Below are 16,029 nucleotides of genomic sequence, written 5' to 3'. Positions count from 1 at the left end.
TTTTTTTTTGTTATAATTTCATATTGATTTGTTCATAGATGCAAAAAGAATTGCCAGACCTTGTAAGGATGTGGATCTGAGAGAACATGAGAGAAGTCAGAGATGAGAAGTGGTGCTGTACTTGCCCTTCAGCTGAAGAGGCTCTGCGGTAAGTGGTGCCAAGTACCTTCAGCTGGCACTGACAAGCACTTCCACCAGCACATTTGCACCAACTCTTTATCCAGGCACTGCCTGAGAGCTGCCTTGGAGCACCTTTCCCCCAAAAACAGGTGCCTGCACACAGCCGTGGCCTCCAGCTACCACCCATATGTGGCAGCTGTGTTTTAATGTGGAAGGAGACCTTTGGACAAATTTTAGTGGAGGAAGGGAAATTTCTCAGCCTTGGCTGACTGATGATATGGTCAGCCAAATACCTGAATTTAGTTTTTATCCTGGATTAGAAAAGCCATGAAAATAAAGATAACAGTGTCATTTTATACAAGGAGTACTCAAAGTTCTGCCTAATGTACTAACAGCATATTTTCTATTGCTGGATTGCTGTGCACTAGCCCTCTGTTTAAGCAGTTCACACACCTCTGCACAGCATGTACCCACATACAGCCAATCTCCTTCAAAAAAAAGAAGTCAAAGTGCCAGTGCCCAAGCAGCACTCAAGCTACAGCTGCATGGTTTACTCTCGAGTACAGTTTTACTGCAGACAGGCACTTTACTTCTGTGTCACTGTCAGATGGCGATTTCAGTGTACCTGATGCCATTTCCCTGACAGAGCACAATTTTATAGTAAAGTGCCTGTTTGCCCTAGCAATATTATCTTATCTATAGGTGTAATATACAGCATGACTGTAGAAGGTGAGAGGGCTTGCATGCTGAGTAGTTAATGCAGTTATCACCCTGCCACAGGCCTTTTCATGTTTGCCAATGCACCTCTCACTGAAAAGCTGTGACACCCAGTACTGCCCCAGTAACCTCCCAAAACAAACACAGTCAGTCACTATCAGCACCTCTGATCTGCAGAAGGAGGGGGGTCAAAGAAAGCAGACTGACTCTGCAGTCCCTCAGTCAAGCCTTACCTGTTAGGCTTTTCCTGACAATAGAGCAGTTGAAGTTACCAGCTCATCAGCTTTTTCCCCAAGAGCTACAAAGTTTGCAGCATAAGCAAATTTTATAGCACTTACAATCCTAACCCCATTGTCAGGAAAGGACTAGCTCCTATTCCTTTTGCTGTTGCCATAAACCCTGCTGAATGGCTATGCAAGCACATTTGTGCTTTTATATTTGACTTACATGTCTTCTTCACCAAGTAAAGCCAACCAGGGCAAGCTTGGCTCAGCTCATGAAATATTCACAGCACTCTAATACAATTACATGTGTATGCATATACACAGGGACGTGTAATAAGTGGGAATGTTCTCACTGCTTTGAGATGAAAACTACTTTTTTTCTTTTCTCCTAAGAGTTTCTTGCTGCCCAGGGTTAAATGTAGGTCAAGCTGTCTGAGCCCATGTCTGTGGCACACAGAGCAGGATTAAACTGGAATTTTCCACTCAACTCGACTGTCAATCACTGTAATGTCTGCAAATGTTAAATTAAGCTGGAATGATCTGGTGTTGGCATTGATGGGAGTTTCTGGGGCTCAAGGATGGCATTTTGGCCTCCATGAAAAAGATGCCCTCTTCCTCTGAACAAGGGGTGGCTATGTCCTGGCTGCTTGCTCAAAGCCCTGCCAAGCACAGAAAATAGCTCTGTACAAGACAGTGGGATGTGCTGGAAGTGAGCAGAGGGGAACTATACCTCGCAAGTGGAGGGACTGGGAATGGTGGTGAGGGAAAGGTTATTCCCAGCATTGCCATAGGCTGCGCTGAGACCTAGCACACACTTCTTCATGTGTGTTTCCTCATCTTTAAAATACTTCTAGCACCTTTCTGCTGCTGTTCTACAACACACTTCATAGGGGAAACCATTAAAGGATACAAAATATTTTATCTGGTTTACAGATCAGCCCCCCTTTATTAAGGAGAGACAGCCTTTAAATGTCCCCCTCTAGCCATAGCAGAGCATCCACTGGCTTAGCAAGTGGTGGCTATCCCTGGGATGGGTCATGCAGTCCTGCCAAAATAAATTATGTATTTAAGGCAACTTGGAAGACCTAAGGCAAGCAGAAATTTGCAGTTAAATAGTCGCAACTACAGCATACAGCTCCCCCTTATGTCCCCATTCTGGAGACAAGTAGGGTCACTGACTACACAGGACACTGAGAAACTCAGCTCATCCATTTTACCACATGTAAAGAATTCAGTGTTTCAGCTCTAATCCCCATTCTCAGGCACTCAGGAGCAATCATTTGGCAGCCAGTCTGGAAGAAAATGTAGAAAACAGGCAAAAAAAAAATCATGCCATTTTTTAGTTTTCTTAGTCAATGTTAGAGTTCTGCAAAAGCAGCACAATGCAAACTGCACAAAAAGCAGGGCATTGCTGGAGTAGAAGCAAGCTATTAGAAGAGGATTCAGCAGTAAGGGTTTTAAAATGTGCATTTTAATTAGAACTCATTTAAAGCACAACCGATCAAAACAGTGATAATGAGAGAAGCCTAATTAATTTTTGTCTAAGTAACGAAGTCTCATTACAGAGGGGTCTTTGGAAGAAAAGGGCTTGGGATGTTAAAAACAGGGTGTTTGTAATGAGACACAATACTGCTGGGAGCCTGGAAGCCAGACCTAGAGGTTTCACAGAACTGCTGCAGCCACTATATTAATCTTTTAGCAGAAGAAAAGTAACCCTACTGAGATGAGACATCCCATTTATAGCTGAGCTCTGAGTTGCAACCATTGGCAGTGATATTAAAACACAATCAAACAGAATGGCATATTATAAACCAAATATAAATACAATTAAAACCAGATTAAGTAAAAGATCAAAGCAGCCTCAAAAAATGCAGTTTCCAGGGAGTTCAGGGTTCAGACAGTAGAGGAGGAGCAGAAGCTTGGAGATTTAGAGCACTTCTAAGGACTAAGGAACTAGCAATTTTCTGAAGAAAAATTAAAATGCTATAGATAGAGGAGAGCAAACTCAGGGTGGTTATAGGAAAAAAATATGGTTACTTTTGACCCAAAAATAAGTACTGTAACATTTAAAGAACTAAGGTATTTGAAAAGAACAGCAGCAAGCGGAAGCCACGCGTTTGCTCTCTGAGTGGAATATAAAGGCAGCTCCATAGCAGGGTGTCAGAAGTGGGCTGGACCATGGCTCCCACAGCAGACCTCTTTCTGGAAAAGACCTGCAAGAAAGCCCCAGGTTTGAAGTACTCCTACTCAGCATCACATTGCAGCAACACAGACATCAAACTCCAGCAAGCACAGGTATAAAAGACAAACCAAGATAACTATGTTATTATAATCATGCCAAATAGAGCATCACTTTATACACTTATGAACAGAAATTACCTGTTCTTTCCCAGTTTTGTTAAGCGTTATTATGGCAAAGTGGCAGGTACCAGCCAGGGATAATTAGATCCATGTTGCAAAGATCTGTATTACCAAAGACAAATCTTTGAGTGTTTCACAGGACCCTTTCATCCGGTTTCTTACTAAGAGTATCATTCCTCTCTTCACCCCATTACTGGACCACAACTGCTCTCATCTCAAGCACTGGCCAAAGCAAGTCCCAGCTTTCTTAAACCAGGCTGTGAATCCCCCTCCCACAAGCCATATTTTGCATCTTCATTTTTTAATGAATTTTTGCTACTCAACGCTTTGGGGTCACTGCTTATCCCCCAGCTGGTCAGTCAGCACTGCTGTGCCAGAGGCTGCCACCAACAGCCAGGGCTTTAAACGAGATTGAGGTGGGGTTGTTAACTTAAAAGAATTGGAATCACGAGCTGACTTAGATTAAGTGCCTAGACTTAACTACAGCGGGTGACAGGCTGTCTCCTGCTACCACCCATCCTATGGTAGAGGCAGGGCAGAATCGCCGAGACCATCCCAGCGTTAATCACCAGAGTGTGAGGATCAGAACACTGCTCTTAAACCCTCATCAGACATCCACTTCCCGGGGCCCTCACATGATGCTTCAAGGACTGAGTCCTCTCTGATTCCCTAAAGATCTGCTACCTGGCTGCCAGCAGCTAACCAGCAAGGGAAAAAGACAAGTACTCATTTTACCAAGGCCACTGTAGTGTTTCAAGCTTTTTTGTTTTTTTCACTTCAAAGGGAAAATAAATCCAACAGGAGACAAATGCATTTAATAATTTTTAATAATTTTGTGCCATGGTTTAACCACAGCATATTAAGAACAAGCATAAAATCTGTGTTTAAAACTAACAACAGCACTGAGAGCAACATCTTCCTTTAAAAGTATTGCAATAAACAGACCTTAGGTCTAAAAACTAGGACATCACCATTTGCTCAATTAAAAGAGTCAGATACACAACAGTTGAAATCTTTTTCTGTATATAACTGGGAGTTACGGTGGAAAATAAGCAACAAATTAATTGTGTTAAACAGAAAATAAAATTAAAAAAAAAAAAATAAAGCAAGCCAGGTTTGTCACAGCATCACATGAACAGCTATTGAGAAATTCCAATACAGTTGTAAAAAGACTTACTTGTTTTTAATAGCTTTGTTTTACAACAATAAATTTTAAAAGAAAGATTAAATATTGTTGATAGTGCTGTACATATTTCAGAATAGCTTGAAAGAAAATGGACAAAAATAAGAGATGTGTTGAAAACGTGATCTTGAAAGCCACAATGTTGGAAATACAAAAAAAATATTAAAAATCCATACAGCAATAAAGCATTTTACACTGTAAATTAACTAGCAAGAAACAACAAAGAAAGGGTAACACTCTAAAACCAGGCATTTGATGGTTAATTTTGAGTGTAACAGCCTGACTGATGTACATACCATTGTGAAATGCTCTGAGCACAGCAGCATTGGGCAGTTGAGAGTTATACAAAGATAAAACCCTATCGACGCTTATGTAGTCTTTATACTATAAGTAGAAAAGCTTTGTTAAAGAATATTAAAGTCATTTTTTAAAAATTATTATTATTATTTTTGCTGTCGAGGTCTATGATGCCTGAGGCTCTCCTAACTTCTGCTTATAGTCCTTTTAAAATCTTGGCTGCCTGCTGTGCTTTGTGGTAAATGGAAAAGCGTGAACACAGCTGTGAATACACTTAATAGATAGTCTGGTCTTTCCACTGCAGCTTCAAAGCAAATTAGTGCCTCTAAAAGGAGACATGCTCATGTTTGGTCCACTCAATATGCATGTTTTGTTACGATAAATCCTACTCTAGATTCCTCCAGCAGGAGGTTTACTCTGTACAGTCTTCCTAGTCAAGGCCCGGGGTTTTTTGTTTGCTTTTCTTCTTTCATGCACAGAAGTGGTACTGCAGTGCAAACAGAAACGTGAAGGTGGCCAGGCAAGGCGCACTTCCAAAACAATTACTCCATGCCTTGACAAACAAGAAATGAATTAACAAGTGACAATCACGAAATACGCATATTTACCTATGGTACATGCTTACTGACAGAACAGCTCAACGTATTGAAGGATGTGATGATACAAGCTATCTGTAAGGGCTTGATGATGCAGAACTGGCCATAAAAAACTTAACACACTTCTTTAAAACAAAAAAACCTAAAACAACCATGATCAACATTCAGATAGATGACTCCTGTGAGGGCTTTTAAAAGATATTTACAGACAAAGGTGTAGATGATGCTTCAGGCTGACAGAGAAGCAGTGAAGGACCATGCCCCAAGGCACCACCCTCCAGTGTGACGGACTGGGTTGAAAGCCCACTCAAACCAGAGGAAGCCCCACCACTAACTTCACTGGCCCCGGGTAAGGCCCCCTGAGTTTTAGCGCAGCGCTTTGCGAATCATCTGAGCAACCAAACCAAAATGCCATCCCAAACGTCTCCCAACGCCTTGCTACCTTACATCTGTGGTTAAAGCCTGGCAAGTATAAAAAAGCTACATACAGACATGAGTATCTATGAAAGATTAGTCGGTATCCATCTGTGAGAGGACGAGTCTGTCTCAGACCGATAAACTTTTATGTCACCTACTGTCCTCGGATAGTTAGAACAAACAGTTTAGAAAAATAAGTACAGCATCTGCAAGTCCCTACACTAGAACTTCATGTTGAGTTTTCCTGAGGTATTTGCTTTACTGAAGAGCGTGCGGGGGCACAGGGATGGAGAGCCAAATGCAGGGAGACGCCGGGGGAGAACCAAACTGCCAAGGGAGCCTGGCAGGAAGCTGAAGCGTCAAATTACTTCCCACACCACTTCCCAGGTTGGGTCTGAACAGGTCTAAGCATTTCTCTGTAATCTTAAATATGAACCTGGGTTAAGCCATTGCTGTCAGAGACCAACACAGCAGCAGAGCTGCCAACTCAAAGCTCCCACTCAAACCCTGCATTCAGCTCGCTACCAGCTGCGGCTGTTCTTGTCCACCCTGCAAGAGCACAGGTCACCAGCGAGTTCATCCACACCCCAAGCCCAAGGACAGTCTGTAGTGGCAGCATGGCACACCAGTTGTGGGCACAGAGCAAGGGCTGGCTGCTGTCACAGAACTCTCATTGGCCTAGTTTTGACTTTGCAGGGATGGTTTGGGTCAGTTCCCACTTGTCTGAGCTTCACTTCACATCGAGGATGTGATTAAAAAGGTTCAAAAAGGTCTAGCCCATTTCTAATTTTAAAAAAAAAGGTAATCAAGGATAGCAATAAATAACGTATCTGCTGGAGAAGTAGTAACTAATACTGGTCCAACTCAGCAATAGCAAGGCAACAACCAATACGAGAAGCATCTAGTTGCAAGGTTAAAGCTGTGGAGGTTTTGTTTGTTTTGCTTTTTCCTTTCTTTTTAAAGTGACACATTTAAAAAAAAAAAAAAGAAGGAATCTTCACAGCAAAGATGCATCAAACGACTAATTGCTATACACAGACAAGTCAAAAAGGATTTGTTTAACCTTTTTCCCTTATGATATTATATTGATATTTAATAGGAAAATAAAATACATAGACTTTTTGTCATTTGTATGCATTCATTTGCAAACTTTCTTACAAAAAAAGGACCAAGCACAGATTGGCATTCAAAGTCTACGCCATTTTTTTGTGTTAAAATTGGTATAATCTGTACATTATCTTACAGTATTAACAACATCTATTTGTTTTTGTATGTTTGTTTGTTCTACCCATTGGGTAGGATATGTGCATAATATATTCAAGTTATACACAGCACCATACAAAGAAAAAAAATACAAACCAGAAAAAAAGACAAACAACTGAAAAAGCACCATTTTAAGTGAGGCACAACAAAGGTGGGAGTGTAAGGCCTGATGCAAAGCCCCCTGAAGTTGGCAAGAGTCTTCCTACCAACTTCAGCAGGCTTTGGATCAGGCCCTCTTGAGTGCAAGGGGATTCCTATCTGCTCAGACCTGGACATGAGGCACCTTAGTTGCTAACAAACTATGGACATGCAAACCTCCTCAAAATTATATCTAATAAGGATGTGTTTAATTTATTAACAAACCTACCACAGCAGACAGACAAGCACAAACCAAGGAGAGAAAGGAAGAAGAAAAGAGACAGCTTCATCACCCAGGAGATCCTACACACACCATGTTGTTTCAGAAAGCTCACACACCAAACCACTTAAAACAGCAGCAGCAGCAGCAGCAGCAACATAGCAAAGAAATGACAGTGTCATCTCTGGCAGTAAATCACACGGCTGTCAGAGGGAAGGGGAAGTATATCTAGGTTACGGTTTTGGTTTTTTATTGTTAATCAACAAAAAAAGGTAAGCTCTTTTATAGCAAGAAAGCAATGCTAGCAATACCCAGGTTGCTTGTGTTCAGTCTAAAAACAGAAGAGACACCAGCAAGGCAGAAGTAAGAGCCAGGAGAGTTTGAGACACTTCTCAATACAAAATTGTCCTTGGTCTTCCCTTTCAAAAGCAGGAGAACTGTACTGGGTGGTTACAAAAACAGCATTAGCAGCCCTAAAATACATTTAATGCCAATGACAATTTCAAGGAAACATCAGTAGGCTCCTCCACTGCATGTCTGTGGGACTAAATAGTGTGGCAAAGCACTTCATTGAAACACCTACACTTCAGTTTGCTGGGAAGAGGCAGCGCAGGTCTGATACTGGTTTTGGAGGATGAACTTAGTGGCGCAGCTTCTGTTAATTCCCCAGAGCTGTACCAAGAAAACGACTCTTTTTTTTTGCTGGTGCAAGTGTGCATTGTTAGGGCTGGCAAAAGCCCCATTGGGCAATCAGAGGTGGGTCGAAAGGTAATTTTCATCCCTGATTACTGAGGACAGGCTGGCAAACAACGTATTAACTATGAAAAAAATCTTACCAACATTTTCAGCCAGCACACTCTCAAAACGTTTAACTTTAATTCTGTAACAAAACATACAGAACAGTTTTTGGACAGGAAACCTCTCTAAGTTCAACACATCCTCACAAGGGACTTCTCCATGTTCTAAAAGGCCTCAACAGGTCTGACAACTCAGTAAGACTGCCTCTTTCCAGGGATTGAAATGATTGACACATTTGGGGCTAGTGTAGGAGAAAAGTTGCAATTACACTGGTTGGCAAACAGGAAACACAGTGCAGGGAAAGACCAGATATGTGTAATTAAATTATGCGCAACAGCCTTTATCTAAAAAGCAAAGATGTAATCAAAAGCCAGCCCTCATCTGAACCCACTGCACAGAAGGATCACTTGGTTCTCATCATCAGCTAGGTCTGGAAAAACATGCTTATGAGACTGAGAGTACACTAAGTGTATTTCCTTCCTGTACATCAATACATGAGGTCTGCATTGCAGTTATCCCAAAGCGCAAAGACTTTTCAAAGCTCACTCAAAAGGAGAGAGAGCTGTTGGATGCAGGATGCACAAGCATACCAGGTGACAGGCAAGAACTGGGGCAGCAAGAAACCCCCCTACTGATAAAAACATAGGTCATGACATTTACAGGACTGAGAAGCAAATATTCCTCAAGCTTCCAAATGACCTGCCATTGTTCCTGAGAGCACAACATACAGCCATTTAGCACTTCTGGAGGGTGATCATGGAATAGCAACTAGCACAGAGATAATCAAGGGGATAAGTTTGCATGCAGGTCTGTATGTGCACGGACATGACTTAATGGCAATGACCAGAGAGAACCTGTGAATAATCCTAAATACTTTCAAATGTGCCAGCAAGCCTTTTCTTTATCCTTGGAAAAAAAAAAAAAGGCAAAGAAAAATATTGACGTATATCTGTTTTTCACCAGCATACTATTTTTTCTTTGCCTACGAAATCAGGTTACCTTAGCTACCATGAGGGTTCAGGGATAGAGTCAGAGAAAGGTTAGCAATCAATCTTCTCCAAAACAGTCAACATTCCTTACAGATCAGAGCACCAGTTTTAAGGTCCAATATCTCACTACCTGGCAGGGTTAGAAACAACCACCTCTAACAGCACGGTTCCAGACACAGGGCTCCCCAGCAGGACAAGGATTTCTTCTCTATTGCAAAGAAATGCATTCTTTACTAAACAGTGTAATTTTGCTCCTTACCCTTCTGTGCACCCCATTCACAGAAGAAAAAAATAACTCTCAATGACACTTTTAAAAAAAATATATCTGCAACAAGAACATTCAGAGATTGGGCATAACAGAAGCAGCTTCCAGTTGGGACAAACGGGTGGAAGAAGTGGGCAAGCAGTAATAAAAAGCCAAATGAAGCACAGCTTAACCCATGGTTCCCACAGATTCCATGACTGCAGGAATGCAAACATCTTCCTCACTAGCTATCCAGAACTTGTACACGGGGCACATGCTTGAGTTGTCATACTTACAAGGGAAAATCATGCTGTAATAAAGTCCCATCAGCCCGAGACTGGGCTAAGCACAGAGTTCATCAGTGACAAGACCAGGAGTAGCCTGATTAGATCCTCCCTGATGAAAACATCATATTATGCAAAGTCCTGTGAATTCTGCACGGGCCACACATGCCAGGAAAGAGATCTGAACACTGCACTGTTGGCTGGGTAGCCCTCTTCTCATCCCTCACATCTTTTAAGCAGCATCACACTCAGCCTGCTTGTCCAGCACTGAGAGGAGCCCAACAACAACTGTGCTAGACGTAGGTACAGAATTAGAGCTAAGTGCCAAGTGCTCCATTGGTACACTGGGAGAGAAACCTTTTTTTTCTGTTGCTAAACCCACCGCCTTTTCTAGCCCTGAAAGATCATATGAAAACACCACAGATGGGGCATATTTAGCATCAAGAAGGGAGCCATGCCAAGCCACATAAGGGAAAAATTAATCCTTGCAGTAGGACAGAGGTCACAAAGCTTTATTTCATAAAGGACATTTAAAAGAAAGAATAATCTTTTAACCTGAAAATTTCTAAAGTAGGGACATCTCTACACTGAATTTTGGGAACACGGGTTACTGGGCAAAGTCAGAAGATGCAACGAGAATTCAGGCAAATACGATCCATCACATAGGAAACACCACACACATATGTGGGTTTTGTGCATGAGACACATAAACCAGAACACCAGTATGGAGGTAATATCTACACAATTAATGCTACAATGCTTGCAGAAATCTTTTATAATTTATACAAAGTTTCATGGAGTGGCTCTGGAATACAGTCTATCAGGTCTGGATATTTTCAAAGCTCATCTTCCATAAATGCTTCATAGAATTACCTATCTTCAGAGCTCACCAATTTCTAAGCCTGTAAAGACTGATATGTTGGTATTTCTTTTACCATTCTGTTCTGTTATCAAGAGCAGATTCTCTACCACTTCAACAGAAGAAAAACCAGAAAAACAGTGTTTCAGTGTTACACTCTTGGCTGCCTTTCCATTGGAGAGCACTAGTATCTGCCTGAAAATAGCCTATTTACTGCTAAAAGAGCCCCCAAAACAGAAGTAGCAGACTGCAAGCTCACCTGTAGCAAGTAAACTAGTCACTGCACTCCCAGAGCTGAGAGGTTCTGTCTGCACATTACATTTGGAAAAGCAGAGCATGACATTAAGCCACTGGAGAGTGTCCAAAGGAGGGCCATGACAATGATGAAGGGCCCCAAGAGGAAACTGTATGAGGAGTGGCTAAGGTTATTTTGTTTGTCCAGCCTAGAGAAGAGGAGGCTGAGGGGAGATCTCATTGCAGTTACAACTTCCTCATGGGGGAAGGACGAGGTGCAGCTACCCATCTCCTCACTCCGGTGACCAGTGACAGGACCCAAGGAAATGGCTGGAAGCTGTGCCAGGGGAGGTTTAGGATGGGTATTAGAAAAAGGATCTTTACCCAGAGCGTGGTTGGGCTCTCCAGGGGAGTGGTCACAGCAGCGAGCCTGGGAGAGTTCAAGAAGCGTTTGGACAATGCTCTCAGGCACGTGGTGTGACTCTTGGGGACGGTTCTGAGCAGGCCCATGAGTTGGACTCAAAGATCCTGATGGGTCCCTTCCAACTCAGCACATTCTATGATTCCAGGATGAGAAGACGAAGATGCAAGAGGAGATGCAACTACCAGGTGAGCAAATACTACGTTATTTTTAAACAAATCTTTCCTAAAGAACTGGAAAATGCTACATTTTCCATGCAGAAAACCTTTTCTCAGCCAAGGAAAATTAGGAGACAGCATAGTGGACAATGTTAATGGGAAGTGCATAAATCCACCAGCATGCAGGGAGGGCAAAAGATAGCAAAGGGCTGTTTTTAAAGTACGTTCCCAAGAGGTGACTTTGAAGGCAACTTCAAGACTCACTTTGCTGAGATCTGCACATGGGGAAAGTTGGTCTTCAACCAGCCCAAGCCAAGGGCCCAATCCAGGTGTGCTCTGCCATGACAACTGAGTTCCAGCTCTTCTCACCTGAAGGCTTCTCGGCTAACCAATCCTCATTTAGGCAACAGCACAATATCTGTGTAGGCACACACATTCTCTGGCTTAAAGGCTCACTCCTGAAGAGACAAAAGTCACTGAAGACCAAAACCAACATTTGCTGGCTTTGTCTTCTGGTTGCATTTTGGTTGTTTTTTGTTTTTAACTAAGAATTATGTTCATAGGTTGTTCGCAAAAATCTGATTTCACAGCTTTTATTCCCAGGAATCAGACAGTGATGAGAACCCCAGCTGACTGAAAGCCACCTAGTCATCTTCTAAAGACCTGTCCTGTGGGTCTGAGAGGAAAAAAACCCAAGTGAATCCCACCACACAATCTCTATCTCTCTCTTCAATTAATACATACGATAAAAGGCAGCTTTACTCTGCACTACCAGCATAACTCAGATCAAAGTAACAATTACAGAGACAAATGGGGCTGTGTATTCAGACTAACAGTTATACAAAAGTTTTCTAAACTAGAATAAAATCAAACTACCTTATGAAGAAAACAAATCTACACTGAGGCCCAAAAGACACGCACACACACACGAAGACACACACACACAGTTTTGGCATTAAAACTCTGCATAGATCAAAGATGCACTTCAGTTATCAGAGCCCCCCGTGTACAGAAGTCCTGCAGAAATCCAGCCTCTAGCCATGGGACCAGGGCATCGGTGCCCTTGGGGCACTCAACGGCTGCTGCCCGCAACCAAGCACAAGGCTCAGGAAAATAGAAAAAAGTGAAAAGATCTTAAAGTAAAAGGGTCTATGACACACTCATACACCTATATATTAGAAACTATCCAAGCTAAGACTCTAAAGATTCTTACTTTTCAGTCCATTTCCAAAATGCATTTTAAGTGCAATTTGTGCTTTTTCATGTGCTTGTGATGCCACTATCACCTTTTGTCAACCGAGTTCCGGCGCTGCGTGTGCTTCCACACAGGAACAGCCAGTGAAGAAACACCCCACATGCCACGACACAGGCAGATCACTTTCCAGCTACTCTCCAGGCCAGTATAGCAAAAATCAGGGCTTACAGACACTTGGTTAATACACGAGCCACCTTTACCCATGAGCGCAGTCCCGCCGGCATCATGCAGATGTCATGCACCCACAAGGGTTTCCGCAACAGGGCCCAGAGCAAAAGGGTTTGTAGGGAGAATTCCCGGTGCTCCCACGTCCCTGCCAGGGATGCAGCAGGAGCCGGGCACCACTGCCACGAGAGCTCTCAGTACTGCTGCAGAAACACCACGGGGGGTTTAGCCACCACGGGGGGTTTAGCCCCTTCACTTCAACAGGATGGACCTCCAGGACTGAACTTCAGCATCTGAAAGGATGAAATGGAGAGCGAAAACCACAACAGTCTCACGTATCTGAACAGCGGTGCAGGGGAAAAAAAATCCCACCCTGCATATCCAAACAATTTATTGCATAACGTCATGATATGTGACTAAATACATTTCAGGCTACAGCGAGGACAAAAATCTCTGGAACGGTTAAGTACTGGTGATACTGCATTATGAAAAGGAAAAGAATGGCAGCACTTAGAATCAATACAAATCAATACATATGGGAATTTTTGTTTTGCCATTTATAAAAGAAATAGTCTACACTGCAAAACAGCTAAACCTTAAGTGATGGAAAATGCTGGGATTTCATATTTGCCTTCTTCCAGCCAAACGTCTCCAAGACATTTCATTGATACACTGTTATCTGAATGCAAATTATTGCAAAGACAAATGTCCCTGTATTTCTTGAATTGTAAAAGTCAAGAGATGTTAGGCTAAGTCCTGTCCCCATCTTCTAGCAAACCCGGGGGGAGGGGGCAAACTCCTCCAGATTACTTCTGGGGCTCTATCATTATTCCACAGGTGAAACGACAACATATAGAAGAACTTCACATAAAACAGTTCCCTCATATATATTTTTTTAAAACATTAAGATAGTGCAACTTTTTAAAACACATTTATCACAACACAAATTAATTCCTTGCATTCATCTAAGTTCTCAACTTTATACCTTGGCACACAGAACAGGAATTTTGTTTCATATTAAAAAAAATTCACACCCTGGGAGAAAAAAAAAGCAAACTGGCCAATTCTTCCCCCATTTATGTAGCAAAACCACCTTCTTCCTTCTGCCATTCAGTGAGTATAAAATAGGCTGTACAAGCCTCATTTCTGTGCTAAGTTAACTTTTAGAATTAAATAATTGAAATAGTTTATTAAAAAAAAATAACATATCCCCCCCCCTCCCCTGAAACACTGCTCGTAGACAAACTGAATGGAAGTTTGTGTTTCTTTCAATTTGCTTTGCATGCAATTCCCCTGAAAGGAATCAGAAACAAAGAACTGGTTTGCACGTTTGGTTTTACTCAGTTGTACCATGTGAAACGTAACAACACTGTGCACCGGAGCACGGGGGTCTTCCTCCACTGCCCTGCTTGGATCTCCCGTCTTCAGTCCAAATGCACCTGGGCGGGTAACTTAGACCAGGTTTCCTGGTTTCCGGTCTTGGCCTTTGCTGGGGACTATTGTGCTCTCTGAATTGTTCTGCTGAAACTGAAGTCTGCTCCCCCTCTGCGAGGAAGGAGGCATGTTGCTGTGCTGGTGATGGAAAAAAGAGGAGCCTGGGTAATGCCCCATGACCTCGCTGTACGTCGGGGGTGGTCCTTCCATCCTTCCATTACTGCTATAGTTGGTTGCACTTATGCCCGAATTGCTGCTGGGTGGGCAGGGACCCCCATTGTACATCGAGATGTCTATCAAGTCGCTATCAAAAATGGTTCGGTTGGGCGGGGCCCTGACGGATTCCCGGTTGAGCTCCATTTGCTGCTCGGGGTCCCGGAGCTGCAGGGTGCACGGGCCCTGGTACGGCGGTGGCTCTTCCCCGTCGGAGAGGGAGATGGTGGGAGGAAGGTCAATCTCATGCTGCATGTAAGGGTAAGTGGGCTGGAAGCGACTGAAACGGTCCCGCTGCATAAAAGATGGGGTGGTAAACCTGTCCCTGGACCTTGGGGCGTACATGATCTGAAACGGGAAGAGAGACACGCGTGACTCCACATCTGCACAAAGCACTGTGCGTGCTCTGTATTTACAACAAACTCATAAAACACGGAATGCTGCTTTTTTGCCACCTGTCTGAAGGGTAAACCCAGCAGATACCATGCACATGTGCTGCCACATGCCTGCATGTGAAGAGGCACGAGGTGCAGGAAGGATCCAGCACACCTGAGAACAGCTTCACAAAGGAAGACCAAGACCCCACACAGCTCCTCCTGACATTAAAACGTTCTGAGCAAAAAGCAAATGATTCTGTTTCTGAAACCAGGAAACTAATTCTCTCTAGTCTCAGTAACTGACTAGTTCTACAACAGTGTCCCAATACTGAATTTCAGCTGCAGTCTGAGCTTCCCCCTCCTACTCAGAGCTAATGCATCACCAAAGAATTCAGATGGTCATTTTAGTACATTTTGTAAAGGCTCGGCATATCTCACGCCTTCACTATCAGAGTGTATCAGGTGTCCTCCTCCCCCTCAGTTCTCAGCCAGAACTCAACCTCTGGGGAGAACCTACAAAGCTTCTGCATTGTGATGGAAAATATGTCCCTGGTAAATTAAACCCTGGAGAAGGCCAGGCTTTAAAAAAGGAAGGGTTCAAGATACTCTGTGAGGTGCTATTGCTCCTCACTTGGTCTATCCCAGATCTGGACAGACACAGCAGCTTCTCAGCCCTAGATTGATCGAACTGCTCTTCTCTTTTTTGGATCCCTGCAGGGTCTTCAACCCCTGACATTCACAGATACAGGGCCAACCACCAGGAAGTTCTGCTGCTTGTCACAGGACAGCTGGATCACTCAGAGCAATACACCCACAAATTATTACACAGACAAGAGATGTGTGCTAGCTGGAAGATGGGAGACACTGGTGATAGGATACGTGCTGTAAATCCAAGAAAAATTCAGGGACAAGAGGAACTGGTCTCCCAGCTTCCAGTGAATACTCAAATTACTGAGCCACTGCATGAAAGAGACACACCTCCACCACTTACTTGTGAATGCCTACTATAACAAAGGGAGTTGCTGATGGAGATGAGGTGTCAGGTAGGCAGAATTTAATTCT

At 43.1% G+C, this 16,029-nt stretch overlaps 1 protein-coding gene across 4 annotated transcripts in view; it reads right to left on the bottom strand.

The window, feature by feature from the left end:
- Nucleotides 1-4,231: 4,231 nt before the first annotated feature.
- The window catches only part of LDLRAD4 (low density lipoprotein receptor class A domain containing 4), a 279,350-nt gene continuing 267,552 nt past the window's right edge, over nucleotides 4,232-16,029 (bottom strand). For all 4 annotated transcript variants that reach the window (XM_042032084.1, XM_042032074.1, XM_042032099.1 and 1 more), the window contains one exon: nucleotides 4,232-14,938. In XM_042032084.1, the coding sequence (XP_041888018.1) occupies nucleotides 14,396-14,938 (543 nt within the window). In that variant the 3' untranslated portion in view covers nucleotides 4,232-14,395. The remainder of the gene's footprint in view (nucleotides 14,939-16,029) is intronic.

Source organism: Corvus kubaryi, unplaced genomic scaffold (genome assembly GCF_017639235.1).
Source record: "Corvus kubaryi isolate FWS band 111438036 unplaced genomic scaffold, C.kubaryi_AGA036_p1.0 132, whole genome shotgun sequence".
Taxonomy (NCBI): Eukaryota; Metazoa; Chordata; class Aves; order Passeriformes; family Corvidae; genus Corvus; species Corvus kubaryi.
This window is presented reverse-complemented; position numbering and strand designations above follow the sequence as displayed.